Source organism: Cygnus atratus, chromosome 2 (assembly GCF_013377495.2).
Source record: "Cygnus atratus isolate AKBS03 ecotype Queensland, Australia chromosome 2, CAtr_DNAZoo_HiC_assembly, whole genome shotgun sequence".
Taxonomy (NCBI): domain Eukaryota; kingdom Metazoa; phylum Chordata; class Aves; order Anseriformes; family Anatidae; genus Cygnus; species Cygnus atratus.
The window spans coordinates 125785537-125810758 of NC_066363.1; the positions used below are offsets into that span (position 1 = coordinate 125785537).

General features: G+C 37.7%; 1 protein-coding gene across 1 annotated transcript in view; it reads right to left on the bottom strand.

Moving 5' to 3' along the window:
- The window catches only part of NCOA2 (nuclear receptor coactivator 2), a 198722-nt gene that overhangs the window by 54037 nt on the left and 119463 nt on the right, over positions 1-25222 (bottom strand). Inside the window, 1 exon segment of the mRNA XM_050708727.1 lies at positions 4770-4873. Coding sequence (XP_050564684.1) covers positions 4770-4873 — 104 coding nt within the window.

A 25222-nucleotide genomic window follows, 5' to 3' on the forward strand; every position in this document is an offset into this window, starting at 1 on the left:
CATAAAAATCCAGCACCAACAACAATAACAGTAATAATTTTTGAAAAGGGAAGAGGCTGCTACCTATCTGCCTGCCTATGAAGCAGGAAACCTGGACTAGAAGGCAGTTCTGCTAAACACAGAGCCTGTTCACTCCTCCTTTTACCACAGGGAGATTGATCCTGGAGCCCAGGAAAACATTGTAAGATTTGCTACAAGAAAGGCTCTCTCTGCATCCCCAGCGACGCATCTTGACCCCATGCAGCCAGGAACGTGAGAACCTCAGGGTTATAAAGGAGGGAAGGAAAAGGCAGCCCAGCCTTCCCTAAGGCTGAGGGCAGGCAGCAAGCAGGGCAGCAGCGAGGTGTGCAGAGGATCCTGCAGCTTTAGTCCCTGCTCACAGGGCTGTTTTCATTTCCTTATTTGACACCAGTTTAATTTCACCTTTTCATCTCAGCTCCATGGTATTCTAAAGGATTTACAACTTTTGCAAGGAAGTATTTAAATTAGGCATTTCTTAAATTATGCTGATGGTTTCCCCTATTATCTCTTGTGACAGAGACAACATGGCTAAAGGATTCTTTCAGATACCCGCTGTATGCTATCTGAAACCTAAGCCAAATATTACATTACTTCTACGTGATCAGCATAAAGTAAAAATCTGAGCATCAGTAAAACTTCTCATGCAAACTTTCTTTTTCTTAAGATGCAAGCATGATTGTGCAAGCTAGAAATATTTCAGAGTACATCCCTCTGACTGTATGTCATATGAGCAGATAAGGAGGATTTAAACTTGAAGCACCAAAGCTTTTGATCTAACCTTTCAGTTCAGAATTAACCCCTGCAGACTTCTGCAGCTTTGCCTGATTTATTCACCTCTCTCCAAAGGGTGGTGGGAAATCACTGAAACAGTTGTTAGTTTGCATTTCAGTCGCAAACCAGAACCTACTATATTGTGCCTCCAGGAACAGAGGCAAATCAGAAAAACTGGTAACACATGATTTAACAGATTTAAAAGCGAATGGATCCATACTAAGCCTGAACTCAGCTCCCTGCAAAACAGCTTAACAAGGAGAAGCTGCCACAGCAAGCATATACAGGCACGTGGCATTTTTTGATACGACCAAACAAGTTCAATGCGACTTACATGTTGGTGTTAACAGGCAGTTGTCAAGGACTCAGGCTACAGATACATATTAAAAATGCTGTGCACTACTGAGCAGTTGGCAGACCCAGACGGTGCAAAAGTGGAGGCCAAGCAGAGATGGTATTTCTCTCCTCGGCCACCTACCAGGGGCATAAAGAGAGGTTCACAGGGGAAGGACAAGACAGAACAGCCACAGGCTGCACCTCAGGAAACTTCATGGAGATCTACGTTTAAAAAAAAAAAAATTGCCATGAAGGTGGTCACATGTGGGAAGGGGCTGCCCAAAGAAGCTGTGAAATTTCCTTCCCTGGAGACATTCAAAACGGGGCTGGCCTCAACCCCGGGCCAACTGCTTGGGACCTGCTCTGCGTGGGAGGTGGGACCCCACAGTCCCCAGGAGTCCTCCCCAGGCTAAATCAGGTACCATTGCTGTTCCAGGGAGCAGTGGTGGACGCACAGCGTAAGAGCAGAGTGCCTGAGCTAATGATTGCCAAATGCTCTGTGTGCGCTGTTTGTAAATTACAAAATAATAAAAGCATAAATAAATGCACAAGAACATACTTTTCATGACTGCCTTTAAACAAAGATAATCTAGATCATTTTTCTCCTGTTAATTATCACAAATTCTAATCCCTGGTTTTTCTTTTCTTTTCTTTTCTTTTCTTTTCTTTCTTTTCTTTTCTTTTCTTTTCTTTTCTTTTCTTTTTTCTCTTCTCTTTTTTCTTTCCTCCTTCCTTCCTTCCTCTTTCTTTCTTTCTTTTTCTTCCTTTCTCTCTCTCTCTCTCTCTCTTTCTTTCTTATCACTGCTTCTTCTTGTTTCTGATCATTCTTGGTTCCTCCTGCTAATTCAATTACTGCAGCAAGCTCTCTCCTTCCCATGTGCTTTCAGGACATCCATGCCATTTTCCTGGTGACTAGTATTTAGTTTAACTAAGAACAATTTACAAGATTCAATTAATTGAGGCTCTCAAGTTAATTTCTATCAGCATCTCTGCTATGGATTGCTGTGTTAAACTGCGTTTCACCACTGCTTGAAGCCAATGTAAGCACAGCCTCTTTGGTTTAGTCCCCTCCACACCACAACAACTCCCTCTTCTCAGCAGCATTTCTGAGGATATAAAGAGCTAGACCAGGGAGATGAGCTGACTGAAAACTAATGTAAGAAAAAAAAATGAGATGCTAGCCACATCAGTCACCTGAACTGGCCTGCTGTGGAACCACAGGGCTTTTAAAGCTGGCAGAAGGGTGTGGGTTTGGCTGAACCGTTCTGTTTGGCCACAGTCCACGCTTACATCAATTCAAAGGGATTGCAAAACCAAAGCCATAGCAGATGTTTATCGCAGTCCTAAGAAGACTTTCAAAGGCAGAGAGGGCAGGCAAGAGATTATTAGCGTTACTGGCATCCCACAATAATCTTCAGTTTTCCCTACTGTTTCCTACTACAGCAACTTAATTTGGCAAGGAATAGCTCTGGGCTGCTTCCTCACAGCTGCTTCTTGGGTTGACCACAGAAATGGTCATCTGAGCTTAGAGTAATACAGACAGAGGAACATGCCTTATAGGCCGGTCTCCCATTTCTTTCTATTCAGAGGCAAAAGCCATAATAAAATAGTATTTTAGGTAAGCAGAAGGCTTTTGAGCAAGTTAATGCACCAAGCCACTTAAATCTCTTAGAAGCTTCCACTTTTGCAATGATTTCTTAATTCTGTTCCCAGACGTATTCCACCACAATGAACAACTAGAACAATAACGAAGGCCTGCACACTTGTCTTCAGAGCTATTGGTACAATGGGGGAACAAATAATGGGCAACATGCTGAAAGAGAAAACAAGAACAGATATTATTTTTGAAGATACATTGGAACAGAAAATAAATCTGTGTTCATTCTGAACTCTTGCCAGCTCTCTCTTGACTATTTTTTATGCTCCCTCTATATCTACTTTTCTGCTTTAACCAAGAAATATGTTAAAATATTCCTCAGAGGCAGCTGCATGATGAATTTTACTCACTTTCTTCAGCTGGAAACACTTGCTAGTTTGAGGATTCTTCAGTTTTATTCTTTAATAAAAACAGACAATTACGTTTCTAAACCAAATCAAGTCAAAAAGCGTTCATCAGCATTGCCATTTTTATTACTATTTGGCAATGTAAAAAGGGTAGATTTTTTAAGAGGTTGTATAAAGGGGTTTTGTAAAGATGAAATAACTTAATTGCATTTCCTTAAAGAGATAAAGACACAAAGAAAGTATCTGTAGTCTTTTCACAGTAAATTTGTAACAACTTTCAGTCCTTTTAAGTTTCTTGTTGCAAGAGGACCACAGTTTATTAATTTAGTTCCACAATCGTTCATTGTTAATATGCATTGCTATTCATTTCTTCCATACTGTGAAGGAAAAATAAACTAAATGGAATAACGGAACAGACTGGTGATTTTACATGTCATGTTTGCTGCGGTGGCTAATCATCCAAGACAAGCTAGGAATAAAAAATCTTATCCTTATTTTCCCTGTGACTAAAATAGGTCCTTACAATTAAATTAATAGGAACTAAAAGATAAGTTTTAACATAGCCGTGAAAGAGGTGGATGTTTAACTTTGATAGCAAAAACAACAACATTCAATTCAGTGAGCATGTATAATAAATATTAAATTAAATCAATTAATTTGTTACCCCAGCTTTTCAAAGCAGAATGTTTTCACTCCAACCTGCCTAATCTTCCTTATGTTTAGTAGTATGCCTTTGGAGTCCTTTATTTCATACATGGTACTGAAAACTATGTTTTCATCAATACTTAAAACTGATACAACATGCATCCTGTTACTGCAGCATTCAGAAATGACAGAATAGTTATGCTTTCAGCCAAAGTTAGTTCCTTTAGCTAGATTTAGGGATTGTGTTTTATTTTGTCTGAAGCAAAATTTATTCTTCCTTACAGGTAAAGCCCACTGCCAGAACAGGAATAAACAATTTGCAAGTGAGTTTATGCAGATAGAGCAGTAGCGCCAAAGGACAGTAGCATACGACATCAGGATCCCAAATAAAATACCTACAAAACATCACTATTACTGCATTTAGAAGCTAGGTTTTAATCATGCGGCCTTTTTGGATATCAGAATAACAGCTAGAATCAAGGCAGAAACCTTAACTGAACAAACTGAAATATGTATCTTGAAAAGCTCTGCTAGATTCCTTACATATTCTAGAGGGAAAAGAGTAAAGCTGGAAATGCTGAAATAATAAATCATTAAATCTGTATAGCAATGACACACAATTTTAAAGGAAGTATTATTCATGTGTGCACTACTGCATCTGTCAGTTAATTGTAAGGTACAGCAGCTCTTCCAAATCTGTCATGGTTTAACACAAATAAAACATGCACATATAGACACACAAGACTGTGTAATAAAGCAGCTGAATTCTCTCTTTCTCTGTCTCCCCCCTCATCCCCCCAAAGATAGAGAGTTTCAACACCAAACCCAACAGAAATATGCTGCCCACTCATAAATGCCATAATCCTAAATTGCCAGGGTGGCTTGTATTGCTTGACCATTCTTTTACAGAAACCTCCAACTGCACTTTTTCACTTTATTTCATCCATAGGGGCACAGAAATGGCTTAAATAAAGGAATTTTGTGCTCTTCACCTCAAGCATCATTGGTCCAAGTGCGTCCTTGTCGATGACACTCTGACCCGTAGATGATACATCTGCCTTTTGCACTTCATCTTCATTAGCTGCTGCTGCTTTTTCTGCAGTAAAGAAAACTGTGTATTAAATGACAGAGCAGTGCTCATTAAGTGACACAGTAAGAGATCATGGAGTATCGAGACTAGCTATGAAACAGTTACAGTGCAACAATACTGTAAATGAGATCAAAAAACCTCCCTTAATGACTCAACAGAAACATAACTCGTGTATTTGCTTCTTGGTTGTGAAGTTTGAAGACACAAATGAAATCATTTCTGCTTTTTCTCTGCTAGACACTTTGCTACACTACAAACCATATCTCTGGGCAAAGACAAGGGACTCCTTACAAAGGTGCGGTGAGTAATGGCCAGGATCAAGGCGTGTGAAGAGACTGAGCTAACACAGCACGCAAAGCTCACAGCTGCACAACTTTTCCATGATCTCTGTATTTAGAAGGAAAAACACAAGCCTGCAATCTGCTTGAAACAATACTGAGAAACAGTGGGCTCGTTTCTGTTCCAAGGCCTCTGGGAGCACATTTTTACTATCACATGATTTTCATACTGTCTTATTTACCAGTAAATAAGATCATACAGATTAAAACAATTTGATAGAAATAAATACACTAGAAATACTGATAACCCCTTCCTCTGCCACTTCAACTATCAGTAAATTAAAAGTACATACAGTTTCAAGTGCTGTGTTTGAAAATTACAGGCAAGAATGATTTAAGGTTTCTGGAGTTACATATTGCAATATATTATAACATAGAGTATCCCAGTATACACAACTCCAAAGGTAAGGGGCATTCACACATCCTGGAACTTTCAAATCAAGAGGGTTTACAATTCCTATCAGGTAATGGACTATATTATTTTTTCTATTCAGTGAATGACATTTGTGTTTAAGGAAGAAATAATGAAAATAATAATAACACTATATAAAATACATATTCTACATTTTAAGTTAATGAAACGAACAATTTTTTGTTACAAGTTCTATACACAGAACAACATTAATTATTTTTCAAGTAAGTATGCAAATGTTGGGTCTATACTGCAATCTTTTTAAAAAAACTTTGAATATTACACAATAGATTATTTTAATAAACATGAAATCTCATTTTAATTATTATAACAGGAATTTGTTCCTTCTTCAATGATAAATCAGAAGATGACTCATTGTAGGAATTAATGAAAGTACCATGTGCAGGTAGACCAACATGCTCTTGCAAATTCACCGTTAGTGAAAATTAAAGTATCAGTTGTACAAATTAAAATGTACCCAAATGTATAGGATCTTCCACTGTCTGCAGATCTGCAATTCTGCAGTCAAATTTCCTCTGAACTCTTTCCTTGGTAGAGGTTATAAGGTCAATGATATTATACGGTGCTTAGACATTAAAGCAAAGGAACTGCTTCTCAGAACCCCTGGGTGTTTTCCTATCTGTGGCCACCCGCTGGCAATAAGCCTTTGGTCCCTTGGACTGTCTCATCCTGGATTTCTGTCATTTCTTGCTTTCACAAGAAAAGAGTCAGGAAAATCTTAGGTGCCTTCTTACAGTGTGTTCGTACACGATATGACACCATTGTGAATAATGATGAAACAAAACTGTTCTGGAAAGGGACTGTTAAGAGTATTGGATAGGTTAAATCATTTAGATTAAAATAATCTGATAGAAATAAATGCACTAGAAATATTGATAACCCCCTTTCCTCTGCCACTTAAACTCACCAGAATCTGTATTTCTGAGGACTGCAGTAGGCCTCCCCTCCCCGCTCTATTCCACCCCCACCTTCTTTTTTCTTTTGGCAAATGGCAGAGATTAGGTGTAAGGAAAAAAAATACGTAGAAAACAGTCCTTCACATATTACAGTGTAGCAGAGCTGGTACCACATGATGATACAGTACTGAAAACATAGTCTAAAAATTGTAAACGAATTCTAAAAATAGGGTTGAGCTTTTAATAAAGTCAGCAATGATACTCGTTTCCCATCTGTTCCTGGTATCATAAAGTGATCCCTGGTTTCACACTGCAAACTACTATAATGGGTACGGATACCATCTTCCTGCTTTCGTCCCCTCACTGCTGTAGCCAGTGATAGCATCTTGACTATCAGGGAACGTGGGATTATACTCCGTGCGCCAGAGCTGCAGGGACAGCAGATGCGCTACAGCGATGGTGTGCAAGCATGTTCACCACATGAAGTCCTGGTTTTATGGATTTACAAGGGCGACTTTTTCTGATTATTTCTCACATAATACAGAAGATTTGCTGAAGATTTTTTTTTCAACTGTTACAGCCACAGAGTTCAGGCAAATCACCAATAACACATCTATATATTAAAAAAACCTCTCATAAAATAAAATAAAATATAATAAAATAAATCAACTGCTCTCTTTTATGCACAGAAAGGCAAGGTTTTACTCACATAAAAATGAAAAAGGTTTTGACGACTATAATGGTAATTAACACAGAAACTGCAAGACCAAGTCAGACCAAGGATCCACTAAGCCTCATACCTAGTCTCTGAAAGTGGCTGCTTTCCCCTCCAGTTCCCCATTTCTTTGTTTTGACCCTTTGATCCCTGACCACTTCTGTTGTATCATCAGCTGTCCCTCAAAACCATTTGACTTCCCCATTTTCCTTTCCCTTCACCAGCCTTTTCCATAGAAGTCCCAACCCTAAATGATCAACAAACACACCCCTTGCTATAGGAAATGCTATAACAAATGTAAAAATATGAAAATGCTATTTAGATATTATCTATCAGTGACAGTGACAACACATACTACATTACAACATTTGTTTAGGCATTACAAAAAGCATCATAAATCACAAGTGCTACCAAATGATGGACTTTATAATTGGATCTGTAACTTAATTGCGTAAGAAGTTAAGTGGCCAGAGAGCTTAGAATAGGCTACACATTCAGGCCACTGGTTCCTGCACATTTATTTAAGCAGCATTGTATAGGAAGCCATGGCCTCAGACAGCCTCATAAAAGCAGGTCCAGAGGTAACTTATGTTGATGTTATAAACTGCAGCTCCTGATAACGTTCAGCAGTGCAATAAATTAGCCAATTTTGACTGAAGTACAAAGCCCCTCTTGAAGACTCGATCAGCACATACAGGAACAGTGCGTGCAAGGACTGTCAGCAGTGTGGCCCTGGTGGCAAGCACAAGGAAGAACTTGAAATGCAAATATTTTCTTCAGCAATACAGCACGTGGGGCTAATTGAGAACAAAAATTTATTGCAGGAAGGTTGGAAAAAAAATAAATGATGCATGAATTTCTAGCGCTGAATATACTCATGTATTTAGTCACAAGTTTGTATTTTTTGCTTTTCTCAACAGTTCTAGCTTCTGGAGTTAAGTAGCAGTGTAAAAATGTAAAATTTGCTTTTCCTATTTTTACTTCTATCTTTTCTAGGTTCACTGGGGGCCCTACAAACAAATCAAAAGTGCAGAAAGTTTATTATTTCTGCACTAGATGAATGATTTTTGAATGCTAGGGGTAGGAAAATAGCTGCAGAGGCCCAACCTTGCAAAGCCTCTTGGAAACCCTTTTTCCAGCTCCATGGGGATTGGTGGCATTACCCTGCGACTAGCCCTGGCCTCTATTTTTCCACTGCAGCCACATAACATGGAGAATGGGAGCTGGTTCCCTGATCTGGCACTGTCTGGCCATGCTGCCTGCTGCACCAACTCTGCCCCTGTTGTAAAACACCGGGAAAACATTACCAGGCATCCCAGGAGCAAGGCAGCACAAACAGAGTGGAGATTCGGTATGGAAAGAAATACAGCCTTAATGTCGGTAGAGGAAGAGAGAGGGGCAGCAAGGGGCTCCCCTGCAAAGGGACTTCTCTGCTGGAGGTTGAGCTGCAGCACCCACCCCGAGGGTTTCAGCAGAGAGGAAGTGTAAATTAGAAACAGGATCCATCCTTATGAATGCCGCTACCAGGGATCAAGTGTGTTTTATCTAAATTACAGCAGAATAAACTTCACGCACATGAAATAATTATTAGCTCTGCTCAGTTAAGAATTTAGCCTAGAGAGCAAAAGAAATTTAAATAAAATAGAAGTACCCTTGAGAGAGATACTACAAAGAATATATACATTCAATTATGTAGCATTTTAGTGATGTGTGTAATTTAGACTTTAAACTGTGGATATGTTTACAATTGTATAAGTAGTAATATACTAAAATACGTATTAATATTTTCAATTGGATATTTTCCTAGTTTTTTTTCTTTCTTTTTTTTTTTTTCTGTGTTATTATAGAGAAGGAAGATGTGAAAAAAAAATCCAAAACCTTCACAAACATTTTCTGGCAAATTTATCAGCGGGAATGCCTGAAGCCTTATTTGAATCTCCTTCCAGATTCCGAAAGCAAACCTTTGTGAAATCACATTAGTTTAACACAAATTCCTAAATCGGTGAAAGAGAAGCCAAAAGCTATAGTTTGAAATCTCCTGCTACATGTAAACATAGGAAGCCTTCCTCATTTACTATCGTTCGGTTGCCTCTCAGCTGAGGCTCTCAGCTCTGTCTGCATTTCTGACAGCAGACTTTGAAGTGCTACTGATGGGCATCACATCTTCTTGGTTGTATTTCAAACCCTCCCTTCCTACAGGTGGGTATTCAGGCATGGCAGAACTACCCAAAAAGCTCTCTTTGTCTTTATCCATGCCCTACTCCAACTTCCTTAATGAAATCAGCTACAGAAATATTTCCCCCTTGACACTCTGCAAAACCAAAACTCATTTTCAAAGTAAGAACAAAACAGTAGCCCCTTTAAGTACTGTGAAAAGATGAAGCGTACTCTGAAAGAGAGAATTTGCATCTACACATATTTGTCAGAGGAGAAACACTTCAGGTTCTTCACAGAACAAGAGGAGCAAAAGAGAAATGTCAGTGAAACATTGCAGAGGGCAGGACCCATGTTCTACAAACTGCTGAGGAAAGAGGTGAAGAGGAAAAAAAAATGGAGTGGGCAGAAGCAAATTTATTATCCAATACTGTTTAAAACAGGTTTTCTCAGATGCCTCATATAATTCATGTTCTTCATAATTTTCTGGAATTACTATTGAAATGTCATACCCATCTAAAATTATATACTCTCCCTTTATAGTAATAGGTAAAAAATATAAGCAAAGAGATTTATTGTAAGGGGTACTATAAAGTTCAGTTCTGTACATTAGAAAATCACATGAATGAAAAAAGACCCTTATAATTTACAACGGTAACAGCAGCATCACTTGAAAGTGACTGTATATGCTATACAATGTTTAAACATGCAATTAAATTTTACAGTGCAACTCTCTTGAAAACAACTCATCTTTGCCATTTTTTCTATGCATTAGCCAACTACTTTTGCCTCGCCTCATTCATGTTTGTGAACAGGTTTAGGCTGTGTGATCCTCCTGACCTCTCCTGAGCTGCTGGCAAAAACAAAATGCAAACAATCATGGAAACTGTAAAAGTATATAACTGGCCAAAGACAAAGTCAGATACAGTATTAAAAAGTAATGTTAACATAAAAAAGAAAGAATAATACTTGGGCAAACTGCTAAGTTTTAATTGACGTTAACTTTGTAAATATTAGATTTAATAATGTCTATGATGATTGCTAAGTAATAATATTGACGGTGGTTGTGGACAGTCAGTTTTCCACAGGAATAGGGCTATACAAAAGTGAAAAAAACAAAAACACACACACGAAGAACAAAAACAACAAACAAACGAAGAAAAGCAAGCTTGTATTTGGTAACGTGAGTGGTTTTGGATCATGACACGTGATGAAGCAAAGCAATGAAGGACGTGTAAGTTATTCTGATGCTTGGTTAACCACAGGGAAAGCAGCTCTGCCTCATAGCTGTGCAATTCACGCTGCTGCAGCCCATGGCTCACAAGGCACTCAATATCTGCGTGCACATTTCTTAGCTGGTTCCCATTGCCTCAACACAAGTTGTTTTTTCTTCCTGAAACCAAGCCATTTTTCAAAAGACCACTGTCTAAGAAACAGCAACTATTTCAGTAATCAATTTTAAGACCAGCTTATCCTATGCCTATGAATAAAGTTAGCTACTATTTTAGGGAAGTGATTATGCAGTGAGGTTGCTCTTTCATCACACAGCACACATCTGTCCAGAGCAAAGCCGCCATTAGACTCCCAAATACATTTTTCACTCAGAAACTATAGATCAAGTCTTACAGGAAAAACTATGCAACATCTCAGGAAGGTTTTAGGAGGTAAAACAAGGGAGAATTATGCATCTGCACCAAACTAAAATTAGAAAAGCTGCCATATGGCTCTGTGAAGCCAGCAGCACGTTCTTATTCATTAGGAAGCATTCTGCTAACATAAAAACACAAGGCCTTCCTGTGCTCTCCAAATGTGTTTATCTTTTCAACATTAATGCACGATATATCATCAGGCTGCTGAAATCTCCTGCAGTGCATATTAAAAAAGCACAGCTGCACTTTTTCTCAGCACATTTATTCAGCGCGAGCCATCTAAGAGCAGAGCTTTGCCCAGATCCCCAGCACACAGCCCTCTTGTTACAGCAGGGCTCAGCTCCTCTTCGCGTGGACAGGGTCCAGCCCAGCGTGCCTCCCTGGGCCCCAGTCGTCACACCCACAGGGTTGAGCCTCACGGTTCCTACCGCTGGTGGAAGCAGGCTTACATGGCAAATGACCCTGCGGATTAAGCTGGAAGAGGCTGGGAAGCTGTAAGCTCAATTACTCGCTCAGGAGTAATAGCACTTACAGCACCGTGCCTTGCCCTTTGCAGGATTTGCTGCAGACACATGCCCTGTGTTCCCGTGGCAAAGAAGCATCAGGAAGACGCTGGCTCTGAGGAAAGCTTTGTGTTCCCTCAAAAACACCAAATATAGGAAAACATTCCTGAAGCTTTTTAAGCTTTGAGTGAAGTCCGATCTTAGAAAACTTAGAAACAGCAGCCAGTGCCACAACACTGCCACAACACCAAAAGTAAATTAAGGACTGAAAAAGCACGATGGATTTAGGAACAGAAACAAACTGAACTAATAACACGCAAAGTCAGTAAGTTTCCTTTCTGCTAATAATTTTGACCATTCTCTATCATTCTTTTTGTTCAAATCGGCATTTTTTTTTCACCCTGTACAACTTCCATTGGATGTGCTGTCTGTGAAATAATCCCCCTCAGCTCAGTTAAACTTGGAGGCATTCAGGACATCAAGGACAAAAATCATGAAATTCAACTCACCAAGAACAATATTTAACTACTGGACAGAAAGAAGCCAAGTACCTCTGTATGTGTTTTTGCTGAATACTTTAACGTGTATTTTACTACAATTGCTTTTTTCTTCATTATTCTCAATCTGTCTCATTTATTTTCTGCCATCCCCTTACAATCCCTTTTTTTCTCTCATTATTACAAAACTTAACGGACTACTTCTTGCAATTTGAAGAAAAAGAAAAAAAGAAAAAGCAAAAAAGCTTTTCTGCAATTCCAGGCATTACCTTGCAAGAGTAACTTGGTCCCCTGTCCACCCATCCAGGCAGGTGCGATTTGCTGGGGCAGCAGTTGCAGTGTCCCCCGGCTCTGCAGCCGGCTGCTGTGGCTGGGACGCTGCAGTGCCACGCTCCCAGCACAGTGCTCGCTCTATTCCGAGCACTGAGCCTGAGTCTCACCCTCTATAAATACACTTAAATACCTTCTCTGAAAATCACTAACTCTTTGATTTAACAGCAAATACCATAAGTGACATTTTTTACAGAAATAGCATTATTTGCAAAAATACGCACCTACGATTCCCACGTTTATCCACTGCTTAATGCAGCTGCAAGGATTATTAAAAATCTGGGATGACCAGGAGGTCACTGGTTTCAGTTAAGTGCTTCCAGGATTGGGAACTGAAGTAAAACCCAGAATTACAACCCACTTGCTGCTGCTAAAAGCGGAGTTGAAGAATAAACAGTCACAGCCAGGACCCCAAATCCTCAATGATTTGCTCCATCCCCAACACACAATAAAAATACAAAAGAACACAGCAAGTAAAATAATTTCCCTGCTGAAATTATTTCTAGTAAGCTTATTTATCAGTAAAGACACAGAAAGACAAGAGTCATCCTGCTATTTCCGTGAAATCTAAACCAAGCCTTAAAGTAGCCCTGGATTCAGAAACTATTTCTCACCCAACACCTCATTTTAAACTGTGATGATGTTTCAAACTACCACACAGTGAGTGGAAAGTTGTTTTGTTTTTCATAAAGATCTCTTGAATGTGGAATTAAGCTTCCATCACAACCTTCATCTGGATCTGCTGCAATATTGACCTTTTCCACTAAGTTTAAAAAAAAAAAAAAGGGGGGGAATGCAACAGGATGCAGCTTTACTCTGCAGAATTTTCAGACGGTTCTTAGCTTATTAAAATATTTGTGTACTTTCAATATATGCTGTTAAATAACATCAAAAGTTTGCGTCACTCGCAAACTGACAAATCAAATGTGTGTGTGTGTGTGTATTCCTATGTTTTTAAGCAACTTTCTTTCTCTTTTCTCCAAAAAGACCACTAACACTAACCTTCCAGCGCGTACTGTGTATCCAGAGAAAGAGCATAAATAAATTAATCATCAAAGGTGTTGCCTGCACAGGAGACTTCCCTATCAAAAGGCCAAAATCCAGGATAGTGCTAAGGATTTATAATTTTTACTGGTTTAAAATGCTGTTTTAATTTTTTTTTTCCCCTGAATTCACACTTCCTAGGAACATGAAGTAACTGGTGTAGGCTTGGATCCCTGATTGTTTGTGATGCAACTTTTGAATATTTTAGAAATGCCTAGAATACAGCACTTAGACAACTAAGGACTACACATCGTAGCCCAAGTACATTGGCCATTAGTGCCTTACACCAAAGTACCCTCACTTTAATCAGTCACTGATAAACTCTAGAATCAGATAAGCAGATTCAAATACAAGTAGCCGTAGCTGTATACATAGACAAACACATATATTCAGGAAACGCTTTTGTCTCTTAGTATTTAGCTACTTCAAAACACTCATCTAAACTACTTTCCTGTACATACTAACAAATGCTGTGCATCCATCAATGTTGACTTATAATCCGTTACATTAATACGGATTAATTTCAAAAGAAAAGGCCTAGCCAAATGACCTTTGCACTGAAATATTGGATACAAATATTTGGCATCACCCAGTTTAACAGAGTAATTATTTTCTTTGGTATATACTGAATTAGGACAGAAAATGTTACTGTACTTTTTGGCATTAAAATTTTTGTAGGGCTAGTTATTTACTTAATGAATAACCTCATCTTGTTTTGATAATTCATCTCTAAAAACAATATTAATATGAAATATCTAAATGGTGGGAGCCCAATGTTCTTTAACATTTTGGCTGAGCTGATGTTTTGAAAGACAAGAAATATGGCAGGATCTGCAAATTTAGTTCAAAACAGGGCTCCATTGCTGTCTCAGAAACAATGTATTGCTTTCACAAAAGTTAACAGCCCTCCACATAGCTATTCAAAACATAAAAACCACAGGCAAGATTTTGAAAACAGATATTCAAGGGTTAACACTCTTTAGACTAGAATATGCAGATATAATTGCCAAGCTAATTAAACCTATAGGTTTCCAAAACTTAGGCCAAAATAGCATACTGTTAAGGAATACTAATCTAGCCAGACTCCATTTCTCGAAGCCTTATTCTTACGTACTCAACCAACTGTTAAAAGGAAACAGATGACTCCCTTTCTTTGAATGCCACATCACCATGATTACAAAATATCTTCTTTATTTTAGGATGCTGATGATAAATCTTTGACATACCAGATCATTCGCAGTGACATGTAAAGAGTTTTTTGCTTTTATAAATTGCCATAGATGACTGCAAAAGTTTTCAAGAGACCCAATATGGCGCACCGAAAAAAAATATGAAGGATCTTGGGCTCCCTGTGATCTTTGCAAGGGAAAAAGTTTCCGTAATGAAGTGTAGGCCAAAATGGAGCACAGATAATTGAAGACAGCTAAGGAAGAACAGAAACAAGTTTAATTTAATGTGCCCATGCTAACATGGAGAACAAGGCTCCTACTGCTTCTAATAGTACAGATTATAGGAGATAAATCTTTTATGAAAAAGCTCTAAATCATTAAGGACAAGTAAAGTTTTCTTCCTATAATAGCTCAGTGTTCAGAAATAGACACTGGGGCCCCTTCTCTTGCTTGTCTTACCCATCATCACAGGCCTGAGCCAAATGTTTAAGTGAGTTTAGACAGCAATGTTCCTATAACTGCAAGGAAAGCATAAAGAAAAACAAAAGCTTCCTAAAAGAACCTCTTTTCTTCTGCACGATAGTTACTTAAACAAAATTTAAAATCCAAATCCGTTATGAAACTGTGTGTAAGATTCATTTCATATATTTCAACGTTGACTACATCGCTTCAGGTAAGTCAATGGCATGGTTTTGGCTGGGATAGAGTTAATTTCCTTCAGAGAGGATCATATGATGCTGTGGTTTGGATTTTTTTATGAGACTAGTGGTGATAACACACTGATGTTTTAGTTGCTGCAGAGCAGTGCTTACACAGAGCCAAGGACTCTTCCACTTCTCATGCTGCCCTGCCAGCGAGGAGGCTGGGGGTGCACCAGGGGCTGGGAGGGGACAGAACCAGGACAGGTGATGCCAATGACCAAAGGGATGTCCCACACCATGTGGCATCATGCTTGCTCAGCAATAAAAGCCAGGGTAAAGAAAGAGGAAGCAAGGGGGCGTTCAGAGTGATGGTATTTGTCTTCCCAAGAAACCATTACATGTGATGAGCCCTGCTCTCCTGGGAGTGGCTGAACACAGTATCATGTAAGATATTCTCTAAAATGATTCTTTTTTTCCCATCATCCTAGAAAAGTTTGGCTTATCTTGTTGCTAAGATTTACATCCAGACAAAGTCACTTCTTATCTCAATGAATGTTCAATCTACATTAATTTGTTCTGTCAGATTTTAAAATGCCTGCTAATAGAACTGATAGTTACAAATGGGCTCCCTTCAATAGACGGAACCATTCTTACAACATAATTAATTAGACGTTATCATTTCTTGCTCTCTATTTCACAGTCATGAAGGATCTGCACCCAGTCTTAACTGGCACTATAATCCAGTATATTAATTCATAAACAGAAAAATAATTAAAACCAAGTAGTATTGCTTTCTCAATTTTCTTAGCGAGCTTTGTCAACTTTCCTCTGAGAATAAATTTTGACCTGCCTTAAAAGCAAATGGTTCCCTTAACCATGGATAACCAGGAGCTCATGGAAAAGGATGCTCCATGTCATGGGTATAGATGGTACCATACCAGGCTGGGAGGGAGGTGCCTCCATTTGGTGACAGCATGCTGAACAAGACGTGGCATCAGCCAGGAAATGTTGAAGCGTAAGGTCTGACTCCAGTCACAATCCTCCTTTACACCAAGGCTGGTAATGCTGGTCTACAGCAAAGCCCATGTATCAGATCAGAAGTCATAATCCCAAAACTTCTCCTCAAGTCAGCAATTTACTTACTGTCATGCAAAAGGAAACTTGGGTAGCTGCTCCTCACTTCACCCATGTACACTCCAACAGGTGAGCCTTTTTAAATTTGTTACTTCCACAGGACACTGGGTCTGCCCCAGCTTAAACATTTAAGGATGATCCTTTTTAATCTGTAAATCTGAATTCTAAACACTTTTTTAGACCAGGGTTAAAGTCCTTATAAAAAACAACAACAATGACAACACAAATCTTTGGAAAGGTTTTAAGCTCTTAAGATAAAGGATATATGCCCCTTGTTTGAGCTTCTAAGAAAGAAAGAATGACAATGTTCCCAACCATTACAGAATCAGGCAAAGTTTTTTTTACACTGCAACTCACAATGAACCTGAGTAAGCCAATATTCTCCCTCAATTATATTTAATAAAGGTTTTATGGACTGACTTCTCAACCTGTATCACTGATACACAGCAAGCAAGAAAATAGCTTACTGGGCATCTTTACAGTTTAGATTGCCAACTGCAAACACATAATTATATTTTGAACATTAAGTATAACAGCCCAACAAGCTGTTTTATAAATGTCCAGTTAAAATCAGCATCTCTAGCAGTTAGACAGATGGTGACCACTTAGAAGCTTAATAGCAATTACGGTAATCCTTCATATTGATCACTGTAACACTCAACGATTTATTAGTAAATTTTGTCACATTTCTTAAACTATTTAATATTTCTTACTGCAGCACTAAGAGAAAAAAAAACCACAACAACAACAACAAAACACACACACAAAAAAAAAAACCAAACAACAAGAAAAACAGTGTCAGAGAGACAAAAGTGAAAGGAATAACGCCATCACAGGTATGGTAATGCTGGACCCCAAATTAAAACTGCAGTGAAGGCATGAATCAGTGTAACCGGGGAAGAATTAAAAAGAAAATGCAGAATTATTAAAGATGAGAGAAAATAAAGCAACAAAAGCTGAAAAATAAAGCCTTTCAAGAGCAAAAGGGAGAAACAAGGATAGATGAAGAAAATCCATTCTACAAAAATACCAATTTTGACAGCTAGTCACTGGGAGCATTGCATTCAGGAAAGTCATGGGAGATATATATAAAAAAAGTAACTAAATATAGAAAAATAACATTCAAATATTTCCTCCAAGCTAAGGAGGTAAAAGGTTTTGTAGAAGTGAAGGAAGACAGGAAAAATATTGTGTTATTGGCACAAAATAGCTTTATATTTTTCCGCGCAACACCAAAACAAACAAAACAAGAAAAATCTAAATGAGGGTCCCTCTGAGTTTTCCAATCTATAATTAGAATTTACAACCTTGACATCTCTTCCTCCTCTTTTTTCATTTCCAAGTGAATCAATTGTTATATTTAAGCACACTTCCTCTTCCATGTTGAACATAGGCCCAGACCTAATCTGACATAAAATAACCCGTCTCTGGAAGACGTCTCTCTCAGAAGGATCATGGGAACTGCAGGTTGTTCCAAGTCTTTCTAGGAAATTGTGCCTCAGAAGAAAAAATAACCAGTAAAAGGTTAGTTCTCTTCATACTCACACATCTTCAGATGACAAGGGACCACTATACCTGCCTAGCCAAATCTCCCTAATGCAACCCAAAATGTTTCACCATGCGATTATTGCATCATGCCAAGAACTTCCCTGTGTTACAATATGTATTTCAAAAGATATGCAAATCTGATTGGGAGGACTGATGAAACCCACCAAATTGTCCATTAAGTTGCTTCAAATTTCAAATAACATTCTACTCAGAATCTGTGCCTCTTGTATGAGTTGACTTTGGCCACAAATTCCAGCTATTAGGCCATATACTGCCTCTTGCCTGTTAAAGAGTCCTCTGTGGCAGGCAGAGTGCATAGCTCCATTTTGCCTTGTGTCAGTAACCAAGGCAAGGTTTGTAGGGAAATGCCTTTCTGCTTCAAGATGAATGGAGCCTAAATCAACAGAGGTACCATACTGCTGCTTGTTCTAGAGGGACACATGGATACTGTTTCAGATAATACAGCAATATCTGGAACACATCCAGGTCCAGAGTATCTGCAGTTATTTCTACTCTGAAATTTTTCAACTTCAGCAGAACTTAAATTTATTTATGTACTCTCCTCTCTCCATCTCCTTATATTTGCTCGCAACTTATCAGAGTTGTCATGAGTGGATTGCTTTCAGAGGGAAGAGAGAGAGCATGTGTGTGTGCATGTGTGTAGTGCACACACTAGAGCACCCGTTGCCTTGTAAAATACATACAGATGTGCCAACACACTTTAATGATAAAAGGAAACAGAAGGCATGTGTGTCTTGGCTCGCTAACCATCTGTCTAAGGACATTCACTAGGAGCTCAATGGTGTATATCACAGAACAAGTAAATGATCATTTGCCATGTCATCTTTCAAATTTCAGTCTTTCTATATTTTTCCCCCATTGCACACTGTGGGTTTTCATAAAAGAAACTGAAACCTGAAGTGTTAGCTGTTTTTCATATCTTCAGTCATTTCATTTGCATGGACCCTTATTTCTAACTAACCGTGCAGTTGTCCATATACAGAATCTTTGCAGCAATATGAAAAGGCGTGACTTAGAACAGATGCAATTATCTTGGTTCCAGTTTGAACACAGAGCCTTTGATCAATACGTCTTTAATGTGCTGTGAATCCACAGGTTTTCAGGATTCAAACACTGTATGAAAGGCATTGCACCCTATTGTGAGTAAATATTATATTATCACTTTTCAGTCTGCATTCTTTAAAAATAAAAGATAAAAGCTGTGTAACAAAAGCTAGGTTCCTTATAATAGATGATTTTATTTTGACTGAAGTATCATCACTACTCTCAGTAAATTAATTTGCTATTCCTTAAATTAAGCTCCACAGACAAAAATCAATGTAACATGAAGCCTCCTTCTTCATTTACTTGCTTTACATGTTGCTGAGATTAGAACCTTGCACACACTAATCTAAAGCACGCAGCAAACCGTGGTGGCCTGGAGTCAGTACCTGTTACACTGCATATTCCAGCAATAACAGAGACTACAAACACTAAGATCCTAATCAGCAGCTCCTAATTCTTTTTTACTGCCTAGAATTAGCGTTTCTTATTGACCAGGCACCTCTGAAGATGATGCAGCTGGTGGGTAACTCTAGGCTCAAAAACTTAGTTCAAATATGGAGTTCTGGATATGAGTCTAAATTTCTGTATTCTTTCCCAAATTTAAAATGCTAAAATACATTTATGTTGTGTATTCAGTTCATAAGAGATTGCAAGAAAAACTGTAAATGGAAAATTGTAAAGTTTTGAACTTTAAACTGCTCAGTGCCTATTTATATTTAAAGTAAAAAAACCAAAACTTTAATGAAAATACTCCTGTGAGAAACAAAGAGGGAACACTTTAGCCGTATCTCCCAAAGCATGTGAAATATAGCAGAACCACCTTAATCCTCTATAGCATTCCACAACATTAGTATTCTAGACCTGCAACCACCTCTGCAGATACAGAATATAAAGTTAACAATAATGCTACGCTAGTTTTGAATGATTTTCTACCTTGGTCACTTAAAAGTTATGAAAGAAAGCAAAATAAAGATCAAAGAAAAGCCACATTCAAGTAGGATGCAAAACAAACAAGTTTTCCTGTAACACCTGCCAATGATTAATATTCCTACTTGAAAAAAGACCTGTTAGGATTGAACACTCAGTTCCTCTTCAACTTTGAGTCACACTCCTCCACAACTCGGAGTCAAAGCTGAGATTTTCGGTCTAAAACTTCAAGAAAATTATCCCTAGAACTGAAGTCATCCATCACGAATGAAGGTGAAGCCTATGGCCAGGGCATACAGTTTGTTGTTAAATGGAAGACATTGCCGACACCCTACAATGCCAACGCTTCAAGGACAGCTGTAGACAGACCATGGCTCAGTCACTGCAGGTTCTTGGTCTGTTGGCAGGCTTGTACCAGGGGTCCCACCGAGATCTTGCTGGGAAACAGCTCCCCTCCTCCCTCAGCAGACCAGCCAAATCAAAAATACTCCTCAAACTCACTACACAACTGCATAAATGCTAACGCCAGGGTAAGGGAGGGAATAGGAACTTGCGGCAAAGACGAGGGCTGACACGGGTGGAAAATGCACTTCCAACAGATGCCTCATTTCCCATGGATTGGTATCCAGCCTGCACATCAGCATCCTTAGGACCACTCTATCATTGCAATTAGTAAAAATAAATAACAACAAATTCGACCTAAATTTCCTAATCAGATAACAAGTAAACAGTCTTATTAACTTGGAGGAACAAGGCTATATTTATTCTAAACCAGCAGATACAACAACTTTAGCCATGACTAAGGGAGCAAAACCCAACAACAAACAACACTAAAATTCTTTTACGTGTGTAGATGTCACACAATTTCACTATTTTTATTAAATGTGGTGATTATTTTTGCCTGTTTTCCTGAAGCAATAGTTTGGGACCACTGTCAACGAGCTATATCTCACAAAGGTGTTTTCAGCTACTCTAACATAAGTCATACTAGGGAAATTACAACACCACTTCCACAGAAAACTATCAGTTAAAATGTCACAACTTGTGTGTAGATAAGGCTTTTATCAACTAGTCTGCATGACATGCAACTCTGTTAAAATAAGCAAACCCCAGGAAATTTCACACTTGGTGAATCTGCTGTCTAATGACTACTTTTCATCAGAGCCAGAAAAGAAACTGACGTTCTGCATTACCTATAGATCTGCATTACCTAAATTCTTCACTGAATCAGCAGTTCTCTGGAGGCGTGCAAGTATTAAAGTCAACATAACTGGATATTTAGCCAAAACGCTTTACAATCTACAGAGGAAGATCAAAGCCATTTTCAGTGCACCACTCTCAGCTGTAGGAAGCAGAGACACCAAAACACATTCTGTACTAGATTTTTTTTGTAAATGTTCTGCATAAATTGCTCAACTTCACAGTACAAATTCCTCTGACACTTAACATAGATTAAAACCCTATCAAGCTGGAAATAGAGCATATGTAAACAATAATAGCCATACAGAACTCCTTCAAAAAAAGATTCAAAAAGTACAAATTAATGTGTATGATGGCATCAGTTTTAAATCTCCTGACATCTCAAATGCAATTATTTACAATAATTTAGAATTACAGTAAAACTGACCAGCTGAAATATTTGAACAAACAAACAAATAACAACAAACAAAACACTGTACATACTGTCTGTATATACTCTTACAATGGCCTGATATGGTAAGATATTTATGCACATAACTTTAAACATAAAAGCAGTTCCACTGACTTAACAAGGATTACTCATGTGCTTAAAGTTAGGTAGTTGCTTAAATACCTTGTGAAATATGAATCCAAATTCAGATCTGATAAATTCAAAGTAGCAGCAGCCAAAGTAAGACCTCATTACACCTCTAAGATCATGCTGTTTTCCTTTAGCAAGAAATTTTGCTTGCATACTGGTGCTGGAGGCAACGAGAGAGTATCTGCTGGAGTGAACCTGTGATTACAAAGTAGTACTGCCATAGGGAAGTTAAAACTGTTTTTGCTATCAAATGTGAAACCAGAAAAAGAAGATATATGTGATTAACAACAAGCCTTCTTTTTTATATCATACAGATCCCATAGCTCTTGCATGTCTCTTTTCATTAACTACTATTCCTTCTCCCAGTGTTGTTCAGCTTTCACATGGTGATTCATTCGGTGCAAGGTCTGTCTTGTAAGGCTATTCTGAAAACAAGATTTGACAACTCAAAAGTACACATTAACAGCTAGACTGATAACCACCACCCTGATGCCCCTTCACTGTACTACTGAAAATCTGATACACAGAACACAAAACCTCTTCAGAAAATAGGGAAACATGAAAGCTGGGCTATGCGAGGAAATGGAGTTGACATATCAAAATTGCATTGGGGGATACTTTGGTACAGTAGGTTATATCCCACTGCACATGAATCTAAATAACACAAGTGGATGTCATCCTAAAAAAAAAAGGCTGCTGAAAATAGAAAGGCATGGAGAGTAGAGGGAGAAAAACGAGATGCAGACCTGGAATTTAATAAAAGCTACAAATGGGAATTGAGAAAAAAAAAAGAAGGCAAAACAAAACATACATTGTACTCAATATCAGGACACATTCTCCAGCAATCCCACTGAAGGGGGCAGAGAAGACTACTTAGCTAGAGAAACTGCTGAGGAAGCTTGAGGTGGTCTTCAGTATCCTCTGGTACCTAGTGCACTTCAGATACCCAGAGGAGAGGGTAAAAGCACAACTAGATAATGAAGACAAGGAGGTTTCAAAGACTGAACCAGCAAATGCTCAAGCAGTGAAATGTAATGAATAGTCTCTGCTTGGAAATGTGAGCTATTTACCTCCTGAGAGTGAGGTTACCATGATGGATAAAAAGAGCTTTAAACTAAGAACAAAGATTTAATTTTGATAGCCTGTTCAATAGGGAAAAAAATAGCTAGAGGAGGATGTAGCAACTAAAAACAATAATGAGAAGGAAAAATGAGAGGAGAGAGTCAGAGGATACAATTCAAGGAAAAGGCCTGCTATAGGTATGAAATTTAATAAGATTGATGTGAAACAGTTCAACTGATTATAAACTAATGAAAGCTAATTATAGCTTCTAGGCTGTCTGGCGTATAAAGGAACATTTATCCCCAGTGGTCTTTACTCTTCCCTAAAACAAGCTTCTTAAATTAAGCATGTTCAAATATGAACTTAATGTGCTTGTACACACACACTATGAACACATCTGCAACATATATAACTACTATTCTTTCAAAGTAATGTAGCATAGACTTCATATAGCAGGAGAAATTACACTTTCATGACCATATAAGACAACTATAATACCTTTGCATATCTATTTTATGCTATAAAAGACAAAATGATATATTTTTTTTTCCAAGAAAAAATCTCAAGTCTCTAGTCGAAATATCCACCTAAGATTTACATTAATACAGCTTCTGTTTTATCCTTATATTAGAATCACAAGTTTTAATCTGCACTGGACAAACACAAATGTCTATGAGATCACTGTAAGATAGTATAGAAAGAGTCCCCTGTAGGAAATTAAGCTTTTTAAAGAAACTTCATTCTCCCAAGTACTGAAAACATTTCAAAACCCACACTAAAACCTCCATTCAATGGTTATATCTCCCAAATATCTTTAATTCATCTATTGAATTCAGTTACAAGCATGTATTCTTACTTCCAAATTGTAATAAAATGAATTTCTAACATACCACACCTAAAGAATCTTTGAGTATATACTGTGAGAAATGATATAATGATAACAGATAAAGTATTGCAAACATATATTTGCATATAAAATATATCAGGATAATAATGTACTAAATTATATAGTATAACTGTGGAAAAAAAAAAAAAAAACACAAACACTATTACTTTTTTTCAGTTACCAGCCCAGCAAGCTTGACATAGGAAATGAATATCAGTCTGTACTCTTTCCTTCCTCATTTTCATTCCCAGAACTTAGAATAAAGTCTCCTTGTCAAATCTCAGTTGCAGCTATAAAACTTGTTGCTTTCAGTGGCTTTACAAGGTATTTATAAATGACTGTGCTTTGTAAGTATTTAGACCCTAATGCGTTATTCTATTCATAGACAGAGAAGAAAATTTGTGTTGAAGAATTTTTAGGATATATTTAAAAAAAAATCCAAACTCTTTAGTAAAACTTCTATAAAATAAGTTTTCACAAATCTAATCAGTCTTTGAACAAATGCACAATAGACCCACTGTGCAGAAACTGAGCCACCTTAATTTGTCCAGATTAGTGTAGAATCACTCAGAACCTCCAATTTAAGTTTCCTGCTACAGGTATTCAGTGTAACCCTAAAAGTAATAAAATTAAAAACAAAATCAACAAAATAACTGTAAGAAAATATGATTTTTAACCTGAGTCTCATGGCACTTTATATAAGTATAGTATTATTTTTATTATTTTGTTTTAGAAATAGGTACTATTAAGATAATGGGAGTGTTTCACCATTGTAAAGGCACAGCATGCAGAAGATGTCATCAGACTGATTTGGAACAACATAAAACCTGTATTTATATTCCTCATTTAAATATTTTAAGAGCAGGATTTCAAATGTGAGGTGATAAAACCTCTGCAAAATATGAGGCAGTAATAGTAACATTTTCATTATCTCTTCAATATGTTTTCCTTGATCAGGTCAGGCACAAAAGAAGTATAGGTACACTCTATTGTTAATGCCATTCGAATGTTTATTATATGTGAGTCATATTTGTTAACAAAATGTGTTAACAAGAACCTGTTTGAGAACAATGCTGCATTTCTGAATATGCTGTCATTTGAATTTTTATTAAAAGGAAAATCACCTTAAATTTCCTGTAACAGCAAACAGATGTAGCTTCTATATAGAAATTGGCATCAAACTGTCAATTAATTTATGGGATTAACTTGAAGCTTCACAATCTTTGTTTCTAGACTCTAAGATGCTATTATAATGACCACCTTGAAAGTCTGAATGTTTTGCAACGCTCCTTAGAGAGGATTAAAGTCCAGTCTGTACCAGCTATAACTTATATGTAAAGATCCAAAGACTTATCAGTCTAACTTTTCTCAGCTGAAGAACCTTGTATCAACAAGGTATGTTCAACATGTCTTGTATGATCAACATCATAAAGAGTAATTTAATATCTTTATTGCTCAAGGGTTGCAAACTACATCTACTTGTTGAAGTAAACTGCATTCATAGCTTTTTTAGCTTACCTTTTGAATTTTACTTTCAATAGTTTTTGCAGTAAAACTTTATGAGTTTAGAAAATGAAGTGCACA